At 52.2% G+C, this 26,970-nt stretch overlaps 1 protein-coding gene across 2 annotated transcripts in view; it reads left to right on the plus strand.

Annotated features, from left to right (window-relative positions):
- The window catches only part of LOC131091638 (S-adenosyl-L-methionine-dependent tRNA 4-demethylwyosine synthase TYW1-like), a 106,661-nt gene that overhangs the window by 72,124 nt on the left and 7,567 nt on the right, over positions 1 to 26,970 (plus strand). For both annotated transcript variants that reach the window (XM_058037812.1, XM_058037811.1), the window contains exons 15-16: positions 9,074 to 9,184; positions 18,525 to 18,692. In XM_058037812.1, the coding sequence (XP_057893795.1) occupies positions 9,074 to 9,184; positions 18,525 to 18,692 (279 nt within the window). The remainder of the gene's footprint in view (positions 1 to 9,073; positions 9,185 to 18,524; positions 18,693 to 26,970) is intronic.

The following is a 26,970-nucleotide window of genomic DNA, read 5'->3' on the forward strand; positions in this document are numbered from 1 at the left end:
TTGGTGGTGCTGATTTCCAAGGGCAAGTGTGTTAAAACCAAGTCCATGGAAAATGGATGAAGAACAGTCATGGTTTGAATTTACTTAAGCACAACATTTTCAGCTCTCAAAACAAAGCTGTTGCTGTACTTTGTTTTATTTCTAGAGAATTTTCAATAATCTGATTAATTTCTGCCGAAGTGTGAAGCAATAAAGTAGATTACAAGCAAGTACAGGAAGAGTGAATGTGGAGGGAGTGAAATTTGGTGTTTTTTCTCCTTGGTTTCCAGTCCTGATCCCTCATTCCTGAGCTCCACACATCAGCAGGGCTGTGCAGAGGCTGAGGGGCTTTTCTGGTGTGAAATTCCAGCTTGGGAATTAATGCTGATGAGTTCATCCCACTGCAGGACTTCCTTGTTCTTTCCAGGCAGGATTTCAGAGCTGGGGAGACACCAGGGCACTTGTGTTGGGTGATAAAAAACCCAATGCAGACCAAAAGTTCAGCTTTGTTGTTTTCATAATCATTATTCAGGACAGTTTTCATCTTATCTTCAAGGCCTTGGAAGAACAAGGAATTTCACATAAAGATCAGGCTTGGCTCCTCACAATAATTGTACTTCAGAGAGACAATTTTGGTTCTTACACATTTATATTAAAGCTGAAAGAATTAAAAATGCTTTAAAGGGATTGCCTCGGGCTCCAGGTTCAAGACAAGATGCAGGACCAGTCCTCATCATGTGGACATCACCACATAATTGTATTTTTCCTGATTCCCTAATTAGTTTTTTGCTTGATCCCCTCACAAGGAGCAGGAATGGCTTTTGCATGGAAAGGTAGTGCCAGGTTTGTGTTTTGGTTTGGGGTTGATGTTTGGTTTTTCTAAGTTTGGGGTTATTTTGTAGAAACATCCAGATTCTTTGGCATTAGCACTCAGCTGATGGAATCATGGAATGGGTTGGCTTGGAAGGACTTTAAAGATCATCCCTTCCCACCTCCCAGCAGAGGTGCTGCACGCTCCATCTGCTTTGAGGAAAGGTTTTAAATCTCAGGTGAGAAAAGTTAAGCACCTGAAGAGGTATTTTTGTGCTTAGACACACCAGGAAACACAAATCTGGGGTCATTTTATAGCCCTACTTTAAATATCCTTATTTGACATTTTTATTATATTCATGTAACAACAAATGATTTTCTGCTGGTTATACAAAGGAATAAACTTGGTTTATCCAAATCCCAAGAAAACCTCACTTTTGGAAGTTTATTGTGACTGAAAACTCTGAGTTGACTCTGAAAATCAGAAATGTCTCAATTCCAGTTAAGCTCAGAGTTTACAGTGACTTTTGGGTCACTGCAGACAGGAGAACACAGGGCCCAGTGATCCATCTCCAGCTTTTGAACCTTCAGACACTCCAGAATTGTCAAAAATCCACATCCCCACGTACTTGAGTATCAATAATTTGGTTTTGCTTTACCCCACACCCAGACAGGAGGCAAAGCAGGTGCTTGGTAGGAAGTGAAATGTTGTGCAGCGTCCAGCAAGAGGCTGAGGGTGGCTTTGTCCCCATCCTGGGGGTGACATGGGGACAACGGGAAGGTCCTGGGTGAAGCCCAGGGCTCTGGAGCTGAGCCTCAGGTGGAGCCTGGCTTCAGCACTGACTTCTCCAGCACTGCTCTGAGCTTTGCTGGCTCTCAGAGCAGAGTCAGTGTGTTAATTAGCCCATGCTAATGAGCACCTTTTTAGCACTGGAGACAAAGGCTGCACTCGCTCTCACCTGGCGTTGATGGAACAAAGCTCCGGGGGTTTGTGGGTTCCTACGCAGCAGAGCCTGCTCGGGGTTTGCTGTAATGCTCATCTGCCTTAAGAAAGGAAGCTGAAAACTTCTGAACTCTGTGCTGCGTTCAGCTGTGAGGGGAGAAATCCCTCCTGAGCTGTGCAGTGTGCTCAGCTGAGCCCTCCCTGGCCCTGCAGTGGCTGTCACAGGGGGTGACAGTCACTCCCCATCAGTCACATCCATATGGTGATGGTGATGGCCCAGGGCAGAGAGGAGTCCCTGTGGGCAGGGAGGCTCCTGGTTCACAGAGGAATGGATTAACCTCTATCCTTCCAAGGACACTGAGCCTGCTTGTGTCCTCACACTCCCTTCTGGAGTGTGATGGGTCCTACAAAGAGTTCAGAAGAGGCCACAGATCTGCTCCTATGTTTGGGACACCTCTGGAGCCAGACTGGGATAGCTGGGGGTGCTCACCTGGAGAGGAGAAGCTCCAGGGAGAGCTCAGAGCCCCTGCCAGGGCCTGAAGGGGCTCCAGGAGAGCTGGAGAGGGACTGGGGACAAGGATGGAGGGACAAGACACAGGGAATGGCTCCCAGTGCCAAAGGGCAGGGATGGATGGGATACTGGGAATTTGGAATTGTTCCCTGTGAGGGTGGGCAGACCCTGGCACAGGGTGCCCAGAGCAGCTGTGGCTGCCCCTGGATCCCTGGCAGTGCCCAAGGCCAGGCTGGACACTTGGAGCAGCCTGGGACAGGGGGAGGTGTCCCTGCCATGGCAGGGGTGGCACTGGGTGGGCTTTAACATCTCCCCAGCCCAAATCATTGCAGGATTCTGTGACCTGCAGAGCTCCTGGGAGTACAGCAGAGCTGGGTTTGGGAGAGGCAGGAGTGACCTCCAGTCTTGTCAGAGGGGCTCTGTCTGGGTGAACTGGAAGCCTTTGGAAAGCTGTGGAATCTGGGGGTGTTGGGATCTGAGATTTCCTGGGGCTGTGTTTTGGATCTTTCCTCCCTGCTGGGGTTTCTGCATAAAGCAGTTCCTTATCGGTTATGGGAAAGAGATTTTGGCTGCAGGGGCTTTTTTTCTCGACGCACATCCGTGTGACAAGTAATTTCCAAGTGTGAAAGTGGCTTTGATTCTGCATTCAGTGCTGTTGCATAACCCGGGCAGGGAGCAGGGACGGGCTCAGCCCCGGGGGCTGGGGGGGCTGGGCTGCACCCACTGCCCCTGCCGTGGCCACAGCGGCTCCTGCAGCTCAGAACCTCGGAGAATGGGTCATGAAGGAGCTTCTGCCAGTGAAGCCTTGCCTTGAAGAGAGGAAGAAAGTCCTGATGGAAGGAGCTGCCTTTGAAGTGGTTCCTGCTCCTCATCCGGCGCTGAAAGGGCTGTGAAGTTGTGTGAAACAAAGGGCAGGTTCTGTTTAGAGCTTGCACCATCATTTCCTCCCCCCCAGAGTGCCTTTTTTATCCAGCTGTGCTGTGTTTCTGTTGAGAAGGTTGAGATTCATTAGCTGCAAAAATAGGGATTTCTGTGGGGGAGTCTGTGGATGAAATGACAACAAAATAATTTCATCAGTACCTGAGAAATGCATGTGAGTGTTCAGGATAGCTGAGCCTGAGCCAGGGACTGAAACAAAAACCTGAGTGTAGTTCTGTCTATTTCCAAACAGGGGGACATTGATACTGTCCCTGAACAAAAAGATACTCACTGAACAAAAGAGTTCAGGTGACAGGATCCAAAGTGAGGGCCTTGGAGATGCTTCCCTGCTCTCCCTGGAGAAGGAACAGGTTCTGTCCTGGTCAGAGAAGGGAGCTGCTCCCCTGCCCCAGCCAAGCCCGTGTCCCTCCAGCATCCTGCTCTTTGCAGGTGATGTGTTCCCTCTTCCTCCTGGGATTACACCTGGGCTGCTTCATGAAGAATAATTATGTTTGATCTAGGAAAAGATGAATGTTGAGGAGGAGGGAATTAAAAAGCAGCAATGAAAAAGAAGCAGCCCAAATCCCTCGTGGTTATTGGAGTGGGAAAGGGAGCACCTTGTCAGGGTGACACTGAGTCCTCTGGTGAGGGCTCCTGGGCTGGGGCAGGGCCAGCAGCAAAGGGATGCATTGGTGGCTTCCAGGGACAGTGTCCCTGCCTTGGGACAGCTCCAGAGTCAGCTGTGCCCCTGTGCCCAGGCTGGCCCATGGCAGCTGCCCACTGGAGCTTCCAGTGCCTGCTGGGTTCCAGGAGGAGCTGCTGGAGGAGGGCAGGGGTGCAGCAGCCTGGGGGCTCCTCTGGAGGCTCAGCTGAGCCTTCAGCTCATGGGAAGGAGTGTCCATGTCAGGGTGATCCCGATTCTGGCTGTGAGCTCTGACCAGGGGGTGGTGTGGGACTGGGGCATGAGACACCCTGGGACAGAAGGTTTGGTGTTTTTCATGGCATCACAGAATGTCCTGAGCTGGAAGGGACCACAGGGATCATCCAGTCCAACCCCTGGCCCTGCAGAATCCCATCCTGTGCATCCCTGGAGCTCTGGCAGCCCCAGGGCTGTGCCCATTCCCTGGGCAGTGCCAGCATCCTCTGGGGAAAAACCTTTCCCAAAATCCAACATAAACCTGCCCTGGCCCAGCTTCCAGGCTGCTTTTCCTGTCCCCACAGCCCTGCAGTGCCAGCCCCTCTGCAGGGGACAGCAGAGCCAGGCAGGGGCCTGGCAGCTGTGACAGCTCCCAGGGACAAGGGGGACAGAAGAGCACCCAGTGCAGAGTGAAGCCACATCTCTGACACAATCCCCTCATTTTCTGAGCATGTTTGGATACTGAGCTCCAGTGGAGGTGTCCTGCCCACAGCAGCTGGAACTGATCCCTTTAAGGCCCCATCCCAAATCAGTCTGTGACTCCATGAGTACTGATCTGGGGCCAGAATGTGTCAGTCAGTATGTGCTGAGTCCAGGATCTCAGGGGCACCCAGTGGAAGGATTCTGTATCCTCAGGATGCTGCCCTCAGCCTGGGCAGGCTCCCTGGTGCCCTATCCTGGCACTGAGGGGCTGCAGGGCTTCCTGGGGTGGCCTGGAAGGATTTTCCAGGAATTGCCTAAGGGGAAAAGGCTGGGCTTCCCCTGGCTCCTTCTTTGCCCTCAGGAGTTTCAGGAACAGGAGGCTGCTCCTGACTGGCATTTTGGGGACCCTGGGAGCTGCCCCTCCAGCCAGGCTGCTCTGTGCAGAGATACACCTGACCCTCAGCCTTCACTACCACCCTTCTGAGCTGTCTCCTCTTCCTCTGTGTTCTCCTCATGGCTGGAGTGGAGTAACAGCTGCTTTTCCTGGAAGCACGGAGTGCGGAGCATCCCAGACTGCTTTTATATCCTGATGCTTTAGATTGTTCAATTCTCACGGCTTAAGCTCTTTATTTCTTGTTTTGCTGTGCTTATGAGAGGATCTCCTGGGGCCCTATTGTACAACAAATACAAATAATCCATGAATAAAGCAGCCTGGCTGTTTGTACTGCTGGCAGTCTGCAAGGATTGCTCCCAGATAACATTTTGGGATATTACTCATTTTGATCTGTGCCTTCTACCAGCATTTCTCTGCTCAACAACACTGCAGAGATGTTGCCCTCTGGAAAGAGGCTTCTCCAGATTAATTTCTGATTTTTCTACCTGTTTGCTGGCTGCCTGTGGCAGTTTCAGTTTCCTTCCATGCTGTCCCTGCCCAGCCATGGTGAGTTGCTGCAGGTGCTGCAGTGGTGCACACCCAGCAGCTGCAGTTATTCCTTGTCAGTGCTGCCCTGGGTGAGAAGCCCTTTAAATTCACTCATGGCACGTTCAGTTTTATGAAGTCCTTGACCTTAAACTTGTGAATGAGCTGGGATGTGGATTGGAGAGTAGTAAAAGGAGATTTAAATGGAGAAAGCCCCACTTCCCTGCATGGGAGGATGTGCTGCTCTCGCTGGGGGTGCTATGGAACAGGACCAGTTGTGTTAAATACAAACTGGTATTTACTGGTGCCTTGAAGTTGCTGCACTTGTTCCCCACTGGGAGCTGCTCTTTGGGGAGCCAGTTCTCATTAATTGGTATCCAGTCATTGCACAGGACTGATGGGGTGTGGGCACTGCAGATTTTTCTCCTCACATCTTTTCCCTCCACTTTCTTCTTCCCCTGTTATGTGCAAGCACCATGTTTATTTTTCTGTATTAGCTCCTCTACTGTTCTCCTCTCCTCAGTAATTAACAGTTGATTTCCTACTTGTCTCTTGACCTTTCTTTTGCCAATCCATTCAAATCACAAGAATTTCTTGTTCTTTAAATATCTGCTTAAATGCCACGGGTAGAGGTCAGCTGGTTTGGTTCTTGACATATTTGGAAGAAGATGTTCCTGGTGTTCATTTGTTTCTCCTCTGGTTATTTCTTAGTAAATAACCTGGAAGGTTTGCATAGAAAATTGGTGTAGAAATTACTTTTTCCCCATGGAACACACAGAGATGGGTGGTAGGTGAGTGATACATGGATTTTTATAGGGAGGGCAGAATTCACTGATGTGGGAGTCAGACTCTGAAGGACTAAAATGTTCCTTTTCTGGGCACCCTGTGCCAGGGCTTCCCCACCCTCACAGGGAGGAATTTCTTCCTCCTGGTCCTGTCCCTCCATCCCTTGTTCAAAGTATTTTTCCACCTTTCCTGCAGGCTCCCTGCAGGTCCTGCAAGGTCACAATTCAGTCACCCCAAAGCTTCTCCTGTCCAGGTGAGCATTCCCAGCTGTGCCAGCCTTTCCTCCCAGCAGAGCTGCTCCATCCCTCTGCTCATCCTGGAGCCTCCTCTGTGTGGGAACCCAGCACATCCCTCTGGCTGCCCAGGATGGCCAGGACCCTGCCAGGGGGCTCAGAGACCCTGGCACAGAGCCCAGAACACCTGTGGGTTTGATTGTGACCCATGGAGCAAATTACCAACCTTAGATGAAGATCTGCAAGCCACAACAGTTTAAGTAGAATATTAGTGAAGTTATCATGGGGTGAAAAAGAACATTTTGGGGTTTTTGGTATGGAGGTTCAGAAGGCAAGATGGAGGGATCTGGGTGTGTCCAGCCTTTGTCCCTCTTCTTCTTGGCCTCCATCTTCTGCTGTGATGGTGGCACTTCTGGATTGGTTTAGAGTAGAAGCTCACTGTCTAACATAGGTGATAGGTATTGGGAAATAATTGTAAATATTGTACAGGTAGTTTTTAGTATAAAGACATAACACTGTCCTGGGGACAGGCAGAGTGCCTGGAACTGTCCTGCTGGATGAACCTTGGCAGGGCAGGAGAAAATTTTTTATAGATAAGGAACAATGAACAACCTTGAGACTGAGAAATGAAGAGCTCCGACTCATTCTTCAAGTGACGGGCTGGGAAAAGAGACTTTTAACAATCTTGGGGTTGCAGTGACCCAAAAAAGCTCCTGCCTGTCCTGGGGCAGCTCTGCAGGTGGAGTCTCACCTGGGCACAGGGGCACAATCCCAATCCCTGCCCTGCTGCCCATGCTGGGATCAGCATTTACATTTTCCACTCCATTTTCCGCTGTGCAGGGACAGCAAAGGAGTTCATCCAAACTGCAGATTTGTCAGAAAATTGCTCTATAAATAAAAATAAATTCCAAAAATAAGTGAAATAAAACAATCAGTAGAAGATGAAGGGGAGGGGAAGGATGGAAACGAGCGGATGTGAGGAGTGAGGAGTGGATTTGTTCCATGGTCAAGTGCTTGTGTTGAGAGGCCTTTTGTCACCAGTGACTCTTTGGAGAGCAGCCCTTGGAGGGCAAATCAGAATAACTCCAAGCAGAGAAGTTCTGGGAGTGCTCTGTGCCACCTTCCCAGGAGGGAATTGGATCTGGGAATCTTCTCCACAGCTCCTGACAGGAGGGGACAACCAGGAGGGTCGGGCTGTGCTCCAGGGAACAGGGACAGGAGCAGAGGGAACGGCCTCAGGCTGGGCCTGGGGAGGAGCAGGGGGCATTTTGGGGAAAATTTCTCATGGAAAGGTTGTCAAACACAGAACCAGGCTGTGGAGGAGGTGGTGGAGAGTTTTAACAGCCCTGTGCATGTGGCACTTGGGGACATGGCTCAGGAGTGGCCTTGGCAGTGCTGGGGCAAGGTTGGACTCGATGTTTTGAGGGCTTTTCCAACATAAATCATTCCATGTTTCTGTGAGAGTCCCCAGGGCACTGAAACACCTGAAACTCATGGGGAGGTTTTGTACCTGGGGAAGCAAATCCAGGAGCAAATCCACATTTCCTGCTTATTGTGCCAGGGAGTTCAACTCCTGTACAAACAAAGTGCCTGGGGTCTGAGGTCTGCAGAGGGAGCATTTGTGTGGCACAGCTGGCTCAGCCCAGGTGCTGTGGAGCAGATTTCCTAAAGGAACAGGTTTGCTTCAATCTCTGAGTTCTTGGAATAAAAGGATGATTTAATTTCTTTCTCCTGTTTGAATCTGTGTGCAAGATGGAACATCTTCCCTGGGTCAGAATGGGATGTCAGTGGGATTTTTCCTTCATTCCTGGGTCAGAGTGGGATGTTAATGGGATTTTTCCTTCATTCCTGGGTCAAGAATGGGATGTCAATGGGATTTTTTCCTTCATTCCTAGGTCAGAATGGGATGTCAATGGGATTTTTTCCTTTGTCCCTGGGTCAGAATGGGATGTCAATGGCATTTTTCCTTTGTCCCTGGGTTAGAATGGGATGTCAGTGGGATTTTTCCTTTACTCCTGTGTTAGAATGGGATGTCAGTGGGATTTTTCCTTCATTCCTGGGTCAGAATGAGATGTCAGTGGGATTTTTCCTTCATTCCTAGGTCAGAATGGGATGTCAGTGGAATTTTTCCTTTGTCCCTGGGTCAGAGTGGGATGTTAATGGGATTTTTCCTTCATTCCTGAGTCAGCATGGGATGTTTATGGGATTTTTTCCTTTACTCCTGGGTCAGAGTGGGACATAATGGGATTTTTCCTTCATTTCTGGGTCTGAGTGGGATGTTAATGGGATTTTTCCTTTACTCCTGGGTCAGAGTGGGATGTCAGTGGGATTTTTCCTTTGTCCCTGGGTCAGAATGGGATGTCAGTGGGATTTTTCCTTCATTCCTGGGTCAGAATGGGATGTCAGTGGGATTTTTTCCTTTACTCCTGGGTTAGAATGGGATGTCAGTGGGATTTTTCCCTCATTCCTGGGTCAGAGTGGGATGTCAGTGGGATTTTTCCTTTATTCCTGGGTCAGAATGGGATGTCAGTGGGATTTGTCCCTCATTCCTGGGTCAGAGTGGGATGTTAATGGGATTTTTCCTTTGTCCCTGGGTCAGAGTGGGATGTTAATGGGATTTTTTCCTCTATTCCAGCAACAACGCACTGTGTACAGGCTGACCCTGGTGAAAGCTTGGAACGTGGATGAGCTCAAAGCTTATGCTGACCTGATATCCCTTGGGAAACCAGACTTCATTGAGGTCAAGGTGAGCTGCACTGAGCTGTTTTAGTTTTTCCAGCAGTATTTTCCATTGTTTTGTCCCCATTTCTCCCCTACCTTTAGTCTAAACTTTCTGATTAAGTAAAATTCTTCTGAATTGATTCATAACAAACTCCTCTCTTGCTTTTAATATTAGTGAATAATAATTAATTCACATTCAGGTGATGTTTTCTAGTATCCTGTGTGTACCTTTGGAACAGGTTTCCCTGTGGCACAAACCAAACTTTGTACCAGCCAGCCTCAATTCTGCCCAACACAATCATCACTCTCTGGCCTTTTTTTGTATTTCTATGAAAACAAAGATAAATTGATATTCCTCCTTTATATCAACTATCAGTTGACACAAAATATTCCAGGTTCAGCTGGTAGTTTGGGGTAGGGTTTCCCATCCTGGTCTTGAGTTTTGCCAGGAGAAAGGTGAAAGGTTCAGTGATGTGTTTGGATTTGAGGGCTGCCAGATGTGAGATACAGCAAGGCAGGAGGGGCTTTATCCTGGGCTTCATCAATTCAGTAAAGAGACACTGTAAAAAGAGTTACAAACTTATTAAAAAGCACCTTCCCAAGTGCTCTGAGCATTTTCACCCAGCAGCTCCTGCAGAGCAGCACAAATGTTTGTGCAACTCCGTGTTTGTGCAGTTCTGTTACTCCTGGAGTCTCCTTTTGCTTTTCTTGTTTCCTTCTCACTTATAATTTTTTTAAACCTTCTTTCGTTTTTTTAACCTTTTTAAAAAATTTTTTTCAACCTTTTTTTACTGCTGCTATGAAGGAAAAGCCTGGATTTTGCTGTGAAGGTTTGATACCTTCTGTCAGCATGGAGAGAGCTTTTCTCTCTGGGTGTGCTGCTGAAGTTGGGAGCTTCATCCAGCTTGGGTTTGGAGTTTGGTTTGGGGAAAACCCCTCATTTTTCCACCTTCCTGGGAGTCTCCCTGGCTGTGCAGGATCTGCCAGGGAGGGGAGGGCAGGGATGGGGCAGGGATGGGGCAGAGGCTGTGGGGTGGTGCTGCTGAGGCTGCTCTGCCCAGGGCATTAATGTCAATGGGTGAGATGAGGCTGTGCCAGTCCATATTCCAGCAGGGATTCCCCCAGGAACTCTCCAGGGCAAACATCTGTCCCTGCAGGGCAGGGCTGCTCTTCCCTCTGCTCACAGTGCCACAGTCCTGCTCTGCCCTCCAAAAATCCTGCCTTGCTGTGCCAAGGAAACACATGAATAGTCACAGGTGTGCTCCTGGTGCTCTTCCAGCTGGGACAGGGATTTATCTGGGTCTCTGAGCCCTGTTTGGGGGAGCTGGGACAGGGATTTATCTGATCTCTGAGCCCTGTTTGGGGGAGCTGGGACAGGGATATTCATGGATCTCTGAACTCTGTTTGTGGGAGCTGGGACAGGGATATTCATGGATCTCTGAACCCTGTTTGGGGGAGCTGGTGGTATCCCTCACAGGGATATCCCTCACAGGGATATTCATCACAGGGATATTCCTGGATCTTTGAACCCTGTTGGGGGGAGCTGGGACAGGGATATTCATGGATCTCTGAACCCTGTTTGGGGGAGCTGGTGGTATCCCTCACAGGGATAGCCCTCACAGGGATATTCATCACAGGGATATTCCTGGATCTCTGAACCCTGTTTGTGGGACCTGGGATAGAGATTTATCTGATCTCTGTTTGTGGGAGCTGGGACAGGGATATTCATGGATCTCTGAACCCTGTTTGTGGGACCTGGGATAGAGATTTATCTGATCTCTGTTTGTGGGAGCTGGGACAGGGATATTCATTGATCTCTGAACTCTGTTTTGGGGGAGCTGGGACAGGGATATTCATGGATCTCTGAACTCTGTTTGGGGGAGCTGGGACAGGGATTTATCTGATCTCTGAACCCTGTTTGTGGGAGCTGGGACAGGGATATTCATGGATCTCTGAACTCTGTTTGGGTGAGCTTGTGGTATCCCTCACAGGGATAGCCCTCACAGGGATATTCATCACAGGGATATTCCTGGATCTCTGAACCCTGCTTGTGAGCTCTGAACACAGCTCCCCTGTGAGCTGGGACAGGGAGGGGCTGGTGACATTCCCAGAATGCAGCAGTGGGACGGTGGCACTGGGGGTCAGCCTCACACTGTGCTGATCACACAGCATTTGGGAGTTGATATTTTTGATTGAAAGTCATTTTTGTGTTGCTTTGGGAAGGAAGCAGATTTGGGGTGTGGATAGACCTCAGCATTCCTTTCTGCAGCCCCTCAGGTGCCAGGGGAAAAAGCCAAGGAGCAGGTGGTGCTCAAAGCCAACCAACAGAGAGAGATGGGGAGATTGTCCAAAGCTCTGCCTGACAATGGGGCTGAGCCTGGGGAATCTCTGGCTGCAGATTTGGGATAAATGACGTCCATTTCTGATGAAGGCAGCTAATCCAGTGTTGCTCCAGAGAGCCTCACTGGGTGGATGGAGAGAGATTTAGATTCTTGCAGGGCTTAATCCTTGTTCTCATTTCCATGAGTGCCTCACAGTGCTGTAAATCTGTGGGACCCCATTCTCCCACTTAAGCCAATAGTAAAGGGAGACTCAGTCATTAAAATGCATCAAATTGATTTATTGCCTTAATCTGTTCTAATGCCAGTGTGTCACTGTCACACTTGTACAGAGCTGATGGTTGTATTTAAGGTCTGGAACGTGCCAGAACTCCTTTTCTTCCCATGGTGCCCTCTTTGGGTTCTGAAAGCCACAGGTCTGTTTGATGTGCAGCATTTTTGGGAAGGGAACAGAGCTGGGGAGGGCCTGGAGCCCCAGGAGCAGCTGAGGGAGCTGGGCAGGGGCTCAGCCTGGAGCAAAGGAGGCTCAGGGGGCCCTTGTGGCTCTGCACAGCTCCTGACAGGAGGGCACAGCCGGGGGGTCGGGCTGTGCTCCAGGGAACAGGGACAGGAGCAGAGGGAACGGCCTCAGGCTGGGCCAGGGCAGCTCAGGGGGGATTAGGGGGAAATTCCTTCACTGAATGGGAGGCCAGGCCCTGGCACATCTCCCCAGAGCAGGGGTGGAGTGCCCATCCCTGGAGGGATGTGAAAGATGACTGGACATGGCACTTGAGGACATGGGTCAGGGTGAGCTTGGCAGTGCTGGGTCAGTGACTGGACTTCATCTTAGGGGTTTGTCCTTGCTGAATTCTAGAATCATGGAATGGTTTGGGTTGAAAGGGACATTAAAGCCCATCCAGTGCCACCCCTGCCATGGCAGGGACACCTCCCACCATCCTAGGCTGCTCCAGGCCCAGTGTCCAGCCTGGCCTTGGGCACTGCCAGGGATCCAGGGGCAGCCACAGCTGCTCTGGGCAGGGTGAAGCTCTGGCACTCAGCTCAGAGCAGTGCTGTGAGCTCCAGCCTGAGCAGAGCCTTCCTGCTTCCCCCTGACCCCCAGAATTTAAGGAAGGAACCCCAAAGCTGCCATGCTGGCCCTTTGTCTCATGGCATAGTGTCTGAGGGCAGGGCTGGGGCACTGCAGGGATCCAGGACATGGCACAGAATCTTCCCAAGCCTTTGTGAAGGCTCTCAGCCATGAGGAAGCTCTTTCCCTGCTGATTTTCCTGCTGATTTTGTTCATGTAGTTGAATAATCTCAGTGTCCAGCCCAGCTCAGGCTGCAGGTCTGGGACTGCAGCTCCTGCTCTGCTGCCTGAGGCTTGGCTGCACAATTGAAGTGAACACGTAAATGTGTGCAAGGAAGGGCCAGGGGGAGGTGTCTGTCCCAATCTGCTCACTCTTGTCAAGTTAAACAGTAAAGATTATTTAATTGCTTAAAATAATGAGGAAAATGAGCTGTGCCTTAATGAGTTTTTAATTGCATGCAGCAAGAAGTGATTGCCCCCACCTGTCCAACACCCATTCAGGGTCCTGCTGCCAGCTCAGCTGGAATTTAGATGAGGAGGTGAAGCTGAACCTCCCCTTCTGGTGCCTGCTGTGAATAAACCCAAACAATGTATGATTTCCACACCTGAAAAAAGACCAGCATCGGCCACTTGCTGTTAGAGAATCCCAGAATGGTTTGGGTTGAGATGGACCTGCAGGACTGAATCCCACCACTCCCAGCACTGCCAATGCCCCCAGGTATTAAATCCCTCCAGGGATGGGCACTCCAAACCTCCCTGGGCAGCCCCTGGCAGTGCTGAGCCCCCTTTCCATGGGGAGATTCCTGCTGCTGTCCCCCCTGAGCTGCCCTGGCCCAGCCTGAGGCCGTTCCCTCTGCTCCTGTCCCTGTTCCCTGGAGCACAGCCCGACCCCCCCGGCTGTGCCCTCCTGTCAGGAGCTGTGCAGAGCCACAAGGGCCCCCTGAGCCTCCTCTGCTCCAGCTGGTTGGTCCCAGGTTGGGCCTGGTGGTCCTGGAGGGCTTTTCCACCCAGGATAACTGCATGGTGTGACCCTGGAGCAGAGGGGGTGCTTCAGCAGTGGCTGTTCCTCCCTCAGCCCTCACAGGGCTCCTGTGAGAGCTGGGATGAAGGGCTGGGTCTGTGTTTGAGTTCAGCTTTCCCAGGAGTTCTTCCACTTCCAGGGAATCCCTGCCCATTTCCAGGCAGTGCAGCACCCTCTGCCATGGGTCTGGAGAGGAGATTCTGGGGCTGTGCTGCACAACCAACCATCTCCAGTCCTCCCTGCAGGCTGAGGTGACACACAGGACTGATGGCCTTTGTTAAATCAGCTTGAAAGTGATGATTAAAAGCAGCCAAGGAGTTGAATCCTGGCTGAACCCCCTGCAGCAGGAGCAGACGTGTGTGAGGCCTTGTGGCTGTGATTTGGGGAGTGCTGCTGCTCAGCTCAGGAGTGTTTTCATTGCAGAGATGGCAATCAGCAAGGCTTTGAGGCTTTTTATGTTTGTCTGGGGTCACAACTGGCCCAGATTTTAAACAGTGTCTCTGTCACTCAGCAGCTTGGCCTACACTTTGTTCATTTGCACAAGCCTCAATTAAATTTATAATTTGTGGGCCCGGAGTGAAGAGAATTGTTTTGTTCAGTAATTAAATTGGAAAGTCTGGAGTGTGAGGGGAGAAACAAAGCACTGTCAGCTGTAGTTGTTTCTTTCAGAGCCCTGGGGATTGAAGGCATTGCTGGCTGGCTGCATCCCGGGGCAGGAATGTGCTTCCCTTGCTTCCCTCAGCTCCAGCAGCTGCCCTGGCACAGGCTCTGGGCAATGCACTGAAAATCAACCCTGGGCACATCACAGGCAGGAGCTGGAGCTGCTGCAGGAGCCCAGAGGAGGCTCCAGGATGGGCAGAGGGATGGAGCAGCTCTGCTGGGAGGAAAGGCTGGCACAGCTGGGAATGCTCACCTGGACAGGAGAAGCTTTGGGGTCACCTCAGTGTGGCCTTGCAGGGTCTGAGGGAACTGACAGGAAACATGGAGAGAGACAAGGGATGGAGGGACAGGACACAGGGAATGGGATCAAAGTGTCAGAGAATGGGTTTAGGTTGGATATTGAGAAGGAATTGTTCCCTGTGAGGGTGGGCAGGTCCTGGCACAGCTGTGGCTGCCCCTGGATCCCTGGCAGTGCCCAAGGCCAGGTTGGACAGGGCTGGGAGCAGCCTGGGACAGTGGGAGGTGTCCCTGCACGGCAGGGGTGGGATGAGATGGGATTTAAGGTCCTTTCCGACACATTCCATGGTTCTGTGAGCTCCACAGCATGCCCAGCACAGTTGCTCTGGATTCATCCTGGCAGAACCAGGGATGCTTTTCAAAGGCTTCTGCATTTCAAGGTACTTGGCCAGAGCTCTGTGGATTAGGCTGCTCAAAGCACCCTCATTAAGCAGGTAATTAAGAGGCAGAATCGTTGCTGTTCCTGCCGCAGGGAGGTTGGGGAGAGAGCTCTGGGTGAACAATGGGATCCTTTCCTTTTTAATTCTTGATGTCTTAATAACTGTCTTCATGTATTACTGCGGAGCAGAACGTGACCGCCCTCATCAGCTCCGCACGGGTTTTAAGTGCTATCAGCTGTTAATTAACTCCAGTTTGAAGAACTTGGGGAAGTTGAAAGCTGCTTTCCTTCGGTGTGCTGGAAGCTGATTCCCATTGATTTGTGCTGGGAATTAATCAGCCAGTCAAGCACTCACTTATTCCTTTTGCCTCTGTGCTTCCTTAGCTTGTAAACGATACCTTTGTAGTTTACTGAGAGCATGAATCACACTGGAGCTTCTGAAGAATTTTCCCCCTCTATACTCATCCATTTTTCATGCTACTCAAATCATAATCTGGATAATGAGTGTTGGGAGAATATTGCTGTGTGTCTCCAGCTGAACTTTGGGGATCCAAACCCTGATTTGCGTGGCTGGCTGCTCTGATAGAACACTGACTAATAGAGAACAAACATGTTTAAACTCTGGGTTCAGACTTACAGAGCTGGCTGGAAAAGCCTGAATGAACATCCCTGGTGAGCACTCCCTGGCTTGTGGCCTGTCAGTCTTCCTCCAGGCTGGCTCTGAGGAAGATTGATGGGGGAGTCCCTCATAAATTTATGGGTGAGAAAGTAATTGCTTCCAAAACTTGTACAGTTCCCAATTAGCCCTGGGCTGTTGCTCCTGCAGCCCTGTGTGTGCTCTATGCTCTGGGTGTTGGCAAAGCTGTGTCTGCACATTCCATGTGCAGGGAAATGCAGGTGAGTCAGGAACTGGCAGGTGGAGCAGGTGCCATGGCCATGCCACACATGAACCTAGATGCAAATTCCATTGAAAGAGGTCAAAGTGTTCTTCCCAGGGGAAAAACCACCAGCAAACCAGACACAACATCCATAAAAATGTGTTGTAAAGGCTGGTGCTTGATGGGATTTTGTGACTGGAATAAAAGAGCTCAGTCCAAGAGCACAGGGGCTGGAACAACCCAGAGAGGGGGCAGAGGGGCTGGGGGTGTCTGGAGGAAAAGCCCTTTGCTCTCTTTGCCCTTTGGGCACCAGGGTTGTGACCAGCCCTGGGATCTGGTGTGTGATCTCTCAGGGATGGCAGATGAATCGCTGGGAAATTGGCAGTGAATGATTTGATTGGGAGGAATTGATGGGGATCATGATCCTGGCTGTGAAATATGTTAAAGCAGACATTAAAGGGCACCCTAAAGCTGAGCAGGGTCTGCGCCCCAGGTGGGTGACACTGAGTGCTCAGCACCCACTGAGCTGCTTGTGCTGCAAGGGGGGGAAATAGGAAAGGAAAGGAAAGGAAAGGAAAGGAAAGGAAAGGAAAGGAAAGGAAAGGAAAGGAAAGGAAAGGAAAGGAAAGGAAAGGAAAGGAAAGGAAAGGAAAGGAAAGGAAAGGAAAGGAAAGGAAAGGAAAGGAAAGGAAAGGAAAGGAAAGGAAAGGAAAGGAGAAAAAAAAAGAAAAAAGAGAAGGAAGGGAAGAAAAATGAAAAGAGAGAGAAAAAAGGAAAAGCAAATTTGAGGTCATGGCTGGGACTAAATCAGTAATTTAGGAGGTTCAGGTGAGCACATCTCCCAGTCAGGAGTAGCTGGTCCCTGAATGGTGAGGCTGGATAAGGAAGGCCTGGACGTGGCACTCAGTGCCCCCACACCAGTGGGGACTGGTCACAGGCTGGACTCGGTGACCCTGGAGGGCTTTTCCAGCCTCAGGAATTCTGGGTTCAGAGGCTGAAGGTGGTGGATGGGGTGGGAGAGAGCTGGAGGTGTTGCAATCCCTGAGCAGTCCCCCAGAGCAGCAGTGCCGTGTCCTGGCTCTGTGTGGGGACAGAGGACACGAGTCCATGCCTGGCTGGGGGCTTGGGCAGGGACCTGGAGCAGGAGCCCTGTTTCTCTGACACCCTGGGGTCTGAGGGCAGTGTCCTTGAACAGTGTCACCTCTCAGGGGCACTTCTGGGGGTGCCTGCAGAACATGGCCCAGAAGCTGCTTCCCAAAGCTCCATGGAGGGACTGAGCTGTGTGTCAGTGTGTGCTGTGCCAGGGGTGCTCCCAGTGCCCAGGATGGGCACAGCCCACCCAGGGACCTGCTGGCTTTGGGCACAGGGGGGGTAGAATTCACAGCCTGGGCTGGGAAGGAAGAGGCCCAGAGCTTTGTGGCACATGGACAGATCTCTGGGAGTGTCCCATTGCTTGCCCATGAGACTCTTCTGGACCTGTCACCTTTCCTGCCCCAGTGACCTTCTCCAAGGTCCCTTGGTCACTCAGGAGCATCCTGCCTTATCCTGTTGAAGGATCAATCCCAGCCTGTGTGTCACTGCTGGGGACACCTGGCACGGTGCTCTGGGGGTGTGTCACTGCAAGGGGGATACCTGGCACAGTGCTTTAGGGTGTGTCACTGCTGGGGACACCTGGCACGGTGCTCTGGGGGTGTGTCACTGCTGGGGACACCTGGCACGGTGCTCTGGGGGTGTGTCACTGCAAGGGGGACACCTGGCACAGTGCTTAAGGGTGTGTCACTGCTGGGGACACCTGGCACAGTGCTTTGGGGATGTGTCACTAATCGAGGGACACCTGGCATGATGCTTTGGGGGTGTGTCACTGTGTCACTGCAGGAGGGACACCTGGCACAGTGCTCTGGGGGTGTGTCACTGCTGGGGACACCTGGCACGGTGCTTTGGGGACACCTGGCATGGTGCTTTGGGGGTGTGTCACTGCTGGGGACACCTGGCACAGTGCTTTGGGGGTGTGTCACTGCTGGGGATACCTGGCACAGTGCTTTAGGGTGTGTCACTGCTGGGGGGACACCTGGCATGGTGCTTTGGGGGTGTGTCACTGTGTCACTGCAGGAGGGACACCTGGCACAGTGCTCTGGGGATGTGTCACTGCTGGGGACACCTGGCATGATGCTCTGGGGGTCTGTCACTGCAAGGGGGACACCTGGCACAGTGCTTTAGGGATGTGTCACTAATCGAGGGACACCTGGCACGGTGCTTTGGGGACACCTGGCACAGTGCTTTGGGGGTGTGTCATTGTGTCACTGCAAGGGGGACACCTGGCATGGTGCTCTGGGGGTGTGTCACTGCAAGGGGGACACCTGGCACAGTGCTTTAGGGTGTGTCACTGCTGGGGACACCTGGCACGGTGCTTTGGGGACACCTGGCACGGTGCTTTGGGGGTGTGTCACTGCTGGGGACACCTGGCACAGTGCTTTGGGGATGTGTCACTGCTGGGGACACCTGGCACGGTGCTTTGGGGGTGTGTCACTGTGTCACTGCAGGAGGGACACCTGGCACAGTGCTCTGGGGTGTGTCACTGCAGGAGGCACCCCGTTTGATGCCATCTCCAATCTGTGACCATGCCATGGGATGGGATGCAGAGCCAGCAGCTGCAGGGTTTGCCATGGCTGGCACTGCCAGGGCTGGGGAGGGCTGAGCTGACTGTCCTGTTTCCCTGTGTCCCCAGGGTGTGACCTACTGCGGGGAGAGCTCAGCCAGCAGCCTGACCATGGCCAACGTGCCATGGCACGAGGAGGTGCTGAGCTTCGTGCAGGAGCTGGCGCGGCTGCTCCCGGACTACGGCATCGCCTGCGAGCACGAGCACTCCAACTGCCTGCTGCTGGCCCACTGCAAGGTGAGCCTGCCTGGGCACAGCTGTGCCCTGCTGCCAGCTGCCTGCTTCTCCACAGTTATGTATCCACAGCTCTTTGGGCTGGAAAAGCCCTCTGGGGCCGTTGTGTCCAGCCCAGCGCTGCCCCATGTCCCCAAGTGCCACATGCACCCCTGTGTTAAACCCCTCAGGGCTGGGGACTCCTCCATTGTCACTGCAGTGGGCCCCCAGCTGGGTAATAATTAGCATTGACCCCATGATTCGCAGAAGGCTGATCAATCTATTTATTATATTATTATTAAGAAACCCATTATAGACAGTTACAATGCAGCTGGACTTTGATTTCAATCAAAACCCATCACCACTGACTAATTAAGAAATCACCCTTTGGTAAACAAGCCTCCATAACACATTCTACATGTTCACAACAACAGGGGCAGCAAGTGAAGATAAGAATTGTTTCTCATTCTTTTCTCTGATTTTCTCACAGCCTTTCCCAGCACAAAGTTGTCTGTTTCTCTCTGTGGCCAGAGAGCTGCTGCCACAGCCCATTCCAAAGCTTCCCAAGCCCTTCCAGTCACTGGCCAGGAGAATCCATGGTGTGCCCCAGGGTTCCAGCCCTTCACACCCCTGGATGCCACTCAGACCCAAGGGATGCTCTGTTATTTTCTTGTTGCTCTGAGTCACTCTCTAGAGGCAGAATCACCACATTTGGACCAGAGAACCACAGAATCATTTGGATTGGAAAAGCCCAACCACTCCCCCAGCATTGCCCAGGCCAGCACTGCCCCCTGTCCCCAAGTGCCACCTCCACAGGGCTGTTAAACCCCTCCAGGGGTGGGGACTCCAGCCCAACAACAAATTCCAGGAAGGAATTTCCCCCAAATCCCCCCTGAGCTGCCCTGGCCCAGCCTGAGGCCGTTCCCTCTGCTCCTGTCCCTGTTCCCTGGAGCACAGCCCGACCCCCCGGCTGTGCCCTCCTGTCAGGAGCTGTGCAGAGCCACAAGGGCCCCCTGAGCCTCCTCTGCTCCAGGCTGAGCCCCTGCCCAGCTCCCTCAGCTGCTCCTGGGGCTCCAGGCCCTCCCCAGCTCCATTCCCTGCCCTGGACATGCTCCAGCCCTTGGGGTCTGCAACCTCTGCCAGGGCCTCACCACCCTCATGGTAAACAATATTCTCTTATATCCAATGGAAATCAGCCCTGCTGCTGTTTAAATGCATCAGCCCTTGCAATGGTTCCTGCTGGAAAGGTTTGTCACCATCTCCCCTTCAAGTACTGAAATGAAATGAAATGAAATTCAAGTAAAATGCAAAAAAAAAAAAAAAATTGAAGTATGCAGGAAATGAAAAATAATGAGTACATATTTGCTTTCTGAGCTTCAGAAAAGATTAATAGAAGGGCAGCAGAAGAAGATAATAATGTGCCAGCTGGGCACCTGATGGAATTGTGGATTCCTGGAATGCTTTGGGTTGGAAGGACCTTAAAGCCCATCCCATTCCATGGCAGGGACACCTCCCACTGTCCCAGGCTGCTCCCAGCCCTGTCCAGCCTGGCCTTGGGCACTGCCAGGGATCCAGGGGCAGCCCCAGCTGTTCTGGGCACCCTGTGCCAGGGCCTGCCCACCCTCACAGGGAGGAATTTCTCCTGAATATCCAATCTAAACCTTCTTTGGAATCTGCAAAGGGAGCAGCTGGGAAGGAGCAGAGAAAACCAGGACACCTGGCAGTGGTTGTGTTTGATCTCACCTTAAATTGGCTTTATTTACAATCTCACTCCTGGCTGTTGCCACTGGCAACTGTTCCTGAGAAAGCAAAATCTCCTTTTGCATTGTGAGGTCCAGGAAAGCAAACAAACAGATTGCAGAAACCTTCTTGAGGCAGAATTTAACTAACACCATTAGCAAAGAGAATAAATTGGTACCTGTCCAGGAGGAATTCAACAGCTGCTTCTACTTCCACAGCCATTAGCAGAGGGTGTATGTGGGAAACAATCTGTCCTCGGTGCTAAAATAGCTAATAAAAAATAAATTTATTTCCATTAGGGTTTAATTTTTGAGTTTCAGGCTCTAGTGGAGAATATAATCTGTCAGTGCCTATTATTTGCAGGAAAACCTGTGCTCTGGGATTGATCAAACTGGAGTGAGTAATTGCAAAATCAAAGGGGGCTTTAAAAAATTAAGCAGTTGCAGGAAGAGTGTGATAAAAATCATTAAGAAATGTGATTTATTTCACTGGGTCTGAGTTTGGAGGTGTCCAAACAATGCTCCTGGTGAGTTTAATGCTGCCATTGAATGCCAGCCTGTGGGAAGGAGTCTGGGAATGTCAGGAATAATCCATCCTGCAGCTGCTGCCTGGCATGGATGGGATCATTGATTGGCACCTGCCTGTGGTGAGTGACAGCTCAGCAGTGAATCTCTCTCTTGAGGGCAGGGCTTTAGGGAGAAGAGGGATTTTAAGGAAAGCAAACTGCAGGGTTTGTGTCTGGTGTTATTTTCTCTCTCTGGAGGTCACAGGTGGTGCTGAGATGGGAACTGGGGCTCCTGGGGCCCTTCAGGGTGCTGAACTCTCCTGTTGAGCCTCCAGGTCCCTTCCCACACAGATCCTGATTTTCCCTGCTGGCCAGCAGTGGGTTCTGCCCTCTGGGAGCCCTCAGGGGAGGATGGGTCCCACTTGAACCTCAGAGAGCTTTGGATCCCAGGGGAGCTCAAAAAGTCCTAAAAACTGAGTCCTCACAGCAGCAAGATTTGGATTTCACTTAGGTCCCTAAAGGGCACCCAGAGAACAGCCCTGAGCCCTGCTCCCCATGCCCTGAGCATCCACCTGTTACTGGATTTCATGGCTTTGGGGCACTGGGTGTCAGCTCCTCACATCCCAGATTGGTTTTAGAGGGGAGGGACCCTAAAGCTCATCCCATCTCATTCCCCACACCTCCCACTGTCCCAGGCTGCTCCAGCCCCATCCAGCCTGGCCCTGGGCACTGCTGGGAGCTCCCCTTCCCTGCCCCTCCTGCATCCTCCTCCCAGCCTTGCCCTGGTTCCCATCTCCCTTTGGGAGTTTGGGCTCCCTCCTCTTTGATTCTCTAGCAACACTGCTGAAGTCTTGAGTGATTCTCTTTGCTTTTGAGTAAATCCCATAAAGCATGGTCACAAAAATGGGATTTATGGCATCGCTTTGAACTAATGGGCTGAATTATCAACCCAGCAGCAACTTTCTAATGGGACAGTTAATTCCAGGGCTCTTTTCCAGAGGGAGGCCTGAGGCTGCTGCTGTTCCTGGCTGGGACAGTCAGTGCCCCCTCAGCACCAGAAGAGCTCCTGAGAAGGGGAAGGTGCTGCATCTGCCTCGCAGGGAGGATTTCTCTGAAGGAAATTCAGTATCTTGGTTATTTCTGGACTAAATCCCTGTGCCCTGTAGTGCTGCATTTGCTTTCCACGTGTGTTCCACCCTGTCTTTGTCCCAAAGCACTTCCAGCCCATTTTGTTCATTAACCCTTTTTCCCCTGGAGCAGGTGGTTGTTTTCCAGCACCCTGGGGCTTTACAGGAGCACTGTCTGGCCACTTCAGTCAGTGCTGTGTGTGCTGCTGAGGCACTGGGATCCCAGAGCTCTGGGGCAGGACAGGAGGGTTCCTGTCTGAGCAGGACCCCAGGGCTGGTTCCCAGCTCTCAGGGTGACATGAGCAGGGTGGGCTCAGCACCCTGCTGCCATCAGCCCTTTATTCTTTAATTAATCTGATAGGCCTGGGATTGGTTAGAAAAGCTCTCCAAAGTCCAACTGGCACCCAGCAGTGTCCCCATGTGCCACATGCACACACCTTTGGGACACTTCAGGCATGGGGACTCCACCCTTGCCCTGGGCAGCTGTGCCAGGCCCTTTCATGGAAGAAATTTTCCCTGATCTCCAACCTGAGCCTACCCTGGCACCATTTGTGACTGTTTCCTCTTGTCCTGTCACTTGTTCCTGAGAGAAGGGACCAGGACCCACCTCCCTGCAGCCACAGCCAAGGCTGCACCAGCAGAGTGTCCCTCCCTGGATGCTGCAGGTGCAGCTCTGGGCTCCAGCCCTCCCTTGCCTCCCTGTTGTGGTCTGGTTGTGTTCTCCAGCATGGCAGGGGCACCTTGGCACCCACAAAGGGGTTGACAGGCTGCTGGGGAACTCCCTTCACTAAGTTCATTTCCCATACCCGAACACCCTTGTGAGGGTGGGCAGGCCCTGGCACAGGGTGCCCAGAGCAGCTGGGGCTGCCCCTGGATCCCTGGCAGTGCCCAAGGCCAGGCTGGACAGGGCTGGGAGCAGCCTGGGACAGTGGGAGGTGTCCCTGCCATGGCAGGGGTTGGATGGGATGAGCTTTAAGGTCCCTTCAAACCCAGAGGACTCCAGGTTTCCATGAGGGTGTTTGGGGGTGATCTGCCTAAACCAGGAGCTGCTGTGTCAGCTTTTGAAAGAACCTTCTCAAATGGACTGCCAGGGAGGAAGAGAGGTGAGAGATTGGGAAGGAATTCTTTACTCAGAGGGTGCTGAGGCCCTGGCACAGCTGTGGCTGCCCCTGGAGCCCTGGCAGTGCTGGACACTGGGGCTGGGAGCAGCCTGGGACAGTGGGAGGTGTCCCTGCCATGGCAGGGGTGGCTCTGGATGGGCTTTAAGGTCCTTCCCACCCAAACCAGCCCAGGATTCTGTGTGGCTGAAGTGCTGGGGTGTCCCAGGGCAGCTGTTGGGGACAGGGAGCAGCCTGGCCAGAGCTGCTCATCCCTGTCCTTCAGCACAAAATCCCCAGCCAGGAGGGACTTGGCCTTTCCCTCCCCGTGTGGGCACAGCTCAGGGACAGGCACTGCAGTGTTCCATGCTGAGCATCCCAGGCTGAGCATTCCTGCTATATTTAGGGAGGAAGAGGAAGCACTTCACTCCCAGCTGCACATCCCCTGCCGAGGGCTGCAGCAGGGACACAGAGTCCATCACGTTCAGTTCCTTCCTGCCTCTGTCCTTGGGAGAGTGGGAGCTGTCCTTGTCATCCAGGGACAGCCCCAGGGGAAACCAGACCTGGAGGAGAGGCTCACAGAGTGATGGAACACCCTGGGATCTGCTGCAGGGCAGGGCATGGCGTGGAGCCCAGGTGGGGACAAGGTGACCCCACGTGTGGACAAGGTGACTCCAGGTGACGACAAGGTGTCTCAGCAGCCAAGCAGCCTCCCTAGAGCAGCTGTGAGCAGGGAATGGTGGAATTCCCGAAGGTTTTCTCCCTAGAGCAGCTGTGAGCAGGGAATGGTGGGATTCCTGAAGGTTTTCTCCTTAGAGCAGCTGTGAGCAGGGAATGGTGGAATTCCTGAAGGTTTTTTCCTTAGACCAGCTGTGAGCAAGGAATGGTGGAAATCCTGAAGGTTTTCTCCTTAGACCAGCTGTGAGCAGGGAATGGTGGAATTCCTGAAGGTTTTTTCCTTAGACCAGCTGTGAGCAAGGAATGGTGGAAATCCTGAAGGTTTTCTCCTTAGAGCAGCTGTGAGCAGGGAATGGTGGGATTCCCAAAGGTTCTCTCCCTTTCCCCTGGCCTTCTCCCCTTTCTGCTGGCCTGGCTGTGTCAGTGATGATGAGCAGCACTCCCTTGTGCTGAAGTTACCCAGCTTCCATCCCTGGGAGTGGGAGCTGCCTGGTGGAGCCTGGGCAGGGATTAAAAGCCCCAAATCTGCCATAAGGAACCTTCCCTTGGAACAGCACCCTGGGGTCAGGGGATCAGCACAGGATTCCATGGGCTCAGCTCAGGGCAGTTCAGGTTGTCCCACTCTTTGGGGATCCAGAACAGTGAATTCCATCTTTAGAACAGTGAGTTCCATCTCCATGTGGAGGACTTCCCTGTGCCCTGACACCTCTGCTGGCTCCTGAGCACAGGCTGAGGTCACTGAGGGTGGAATTGCAGGGCTGCTCGTTGTTCCCAGCTAAACCTGGTGGGAATTGTGCTGCTGGCTGCTCCCAGATCTGTCTGCAGAGCTGCTGAGGGATTTAGGGCTTGGCTGTTCCCAGGGCTGTGCCCCTGTGCTGGTTTGCCTTCAGCCCCAAGGACTGGGATGTGGAGAGGCTCAGCTCTGTTGCTTGGCATCCCAGTGCTTGTGGGATCATCGGGGAATGGTTTGGGTGGGAAGGGACCTAACCCCACCCAGTGCCACCCCTGCCATGGCAGGGACACCTCCCACTGTCCCAGGCTGCTCCCAGCCCCAGTGTCCAGCACTGCCAGGGATCCAGGGGCAGCCAGAGCTGTTCTGTGCCAGGGCCTCAGCACCCTCTGAGTAAAGAATTCCTTCCCAATCTCTCAGCACCCTCTGAGTAAAGAATTCCTTCCCAATCTCTCACCTCTCTTCCTCCCTGGCAGTCCATTTGAGAAGGTTCTTTCAAAAGCTGACACAGCAGCTCCTGGTTTAGGCAGATCACCCCCAAACACCCTCATGGAATCCTGGAGTCCTCTGGGTTTGAAGGGACATTAAAGCTCACCCCATCCCACCCCGCCATGGCAGGGACACCTCCCACTGTCCCAGGCTGCTCCCAATGTCCAGCCTGGCCTTGGGCACTGCCAGGGATCCAGGGGCAGCCACAGCTGCTCTGGGCACCCTGTGCCAGGGCCTGCCCACCCTGCAGGGAACAATTCCTAATTCCCAATATCCCATCCAGCCCTGCCCTCCTTCCTGTTAAGGCCATTATTGCCATCTCTTACTCAGCTGCAACTTGAAAACCAGCTCAGTTCCCTCCTAAAGCCTGAGGTTGGGATTATAATTCAAAAGCAGGAGCTTGCAGGTTTTTGCCAAGCACTGTGACCCTGTTCAGTGTAATTTCACACAATATTTCTCCTTGTTTTGCTGAGTGACTCCAGTTCAGTCACTTCCCCTGTCAAACAAAGGAAGCCTTAAATAATTGTGAGCCTTAATGAGGTGAGAAAGGGGGTCATAATTCTGGAAATTATTTGTTTGTCTTGGAGAGCTGGTGCTGGCAGGTGGTGAAGCATGCTGTGTTTGATGGCAGCCTGTGGGAAGGTGCAAAGCTGCTGCTTTACCCCAGAGATGGGCTCAGGATGGAGCCACCCAGATCCAACCAGTTCCCAGGGAAGTGGCCACTGGTGGGCACAGGGCTGGCAGCCACACCTGGAGGGGACCTCAGTCCTGGGTCCCACCTGGGCATGGGGTCACCTCTGCTCTGACAGCTCCTGCTTCAGCCCCTGTGGTATTTTCCAGGTCCCCAGACGAGAGAGGAAATTATGAATCTGACTCCATGTTCTTAGAAGGCTAACTTATTATTTTATGATAAATATTATATTAAAGAATGTTATACTAAAATTAAACTACACTAAAGAATAGAGAAAGGATACAAAAGGCTTAACAAGATACTAAAGAAAAACTCATGACTCTCGCCAGAGTCCCAACACAGCTGGATGGTGATTGGTCATTAATTAAAAACAATTCATATGGAACCAATCAAACAATCACCTGTTGGATAAACAGTCTCCAAACACATTCCAGAGCAGCAAAACACAGGAGAAGCAAATGAGATAATATTGTTTTCATTTTTCTTTGAGGCTTCTCAGCTTCCCAGGAGAAGAATCCTGGGAAAGAGGATTCTTCAGAAAATATGATGGTGACAAACCCCCACAGCTCCTGCTCCAGCCCAGCCACCTCCTTCCAGCCCCCCCAGCCCCTCCAGGCCAGGGGTGCTCTGTGGTTCCAGGCTGGAGAGCTGAGGGAAGGAGGGATGGAGGGATGTTGCTGTTTTAGGGTACGGAAGGAGGGATGTTTCTGTTTTGGGGTTGGGAAGGAGGGATGTTGCTGTTTTGGGGTTGGGAAGGAGGGATGTTGCTGTTTTGGGGTCGGGAAGGAGGGATGTTGCTGTTTTGGGGTTGGGAAGGGGGGATGTTGCTGTTTTGGGGTACGGAAGGAGGGATGTTGCTGTTTTAGGGTTGGGAAGGAGGGATGTTGCTGTTTTGGGGTTGGAAGGAGGGATGTTGCTGTTTTGGGGTTGGGAAGGAGGGATGTTGCTGTTTTGGGGTTGGGAAGGAGGGATGTTGCTGTTTTAGGGTTGGGAAGGAGGGATGTTGGTGTTTTGGGGTACGGAAGGAGGGATGTTGCTGTTTTGGGGTTGGGAAGGAGGGATGTTGCTGTTTTGGGGTTGGAAGGTGAGTCCAGGTGAGGCAGGCACAGGGCAGGGTGGATCTGCCCTGCCAGTGCTGCTGTGGGATGGCAGTTGCAGCAGCTGGGAGAGCCCTGAGCACAGCTCAGTGTCTGTCTGTCTGTCTGTCTGTCCCTCTGACAGTCCCCCAGAGGGCGTGTGGGTCCC

The sequence above is a fragment of the Melospiza georgiana genome, chromosome 19 (genome assembly GCF_028018845.1).
Source record: "Melospiza georgiana isolate bMelGeo1 chromosome 19, bMelGeo1.pri, whole genome shotgun sequence".
NCBI classification, from domain to species: domain Eukaryota; kingdom Metazoa; phylum Chordata; class Aves; order Passeriformes; family Passerellidae; genus Melospiza; species Melospiza georgiana.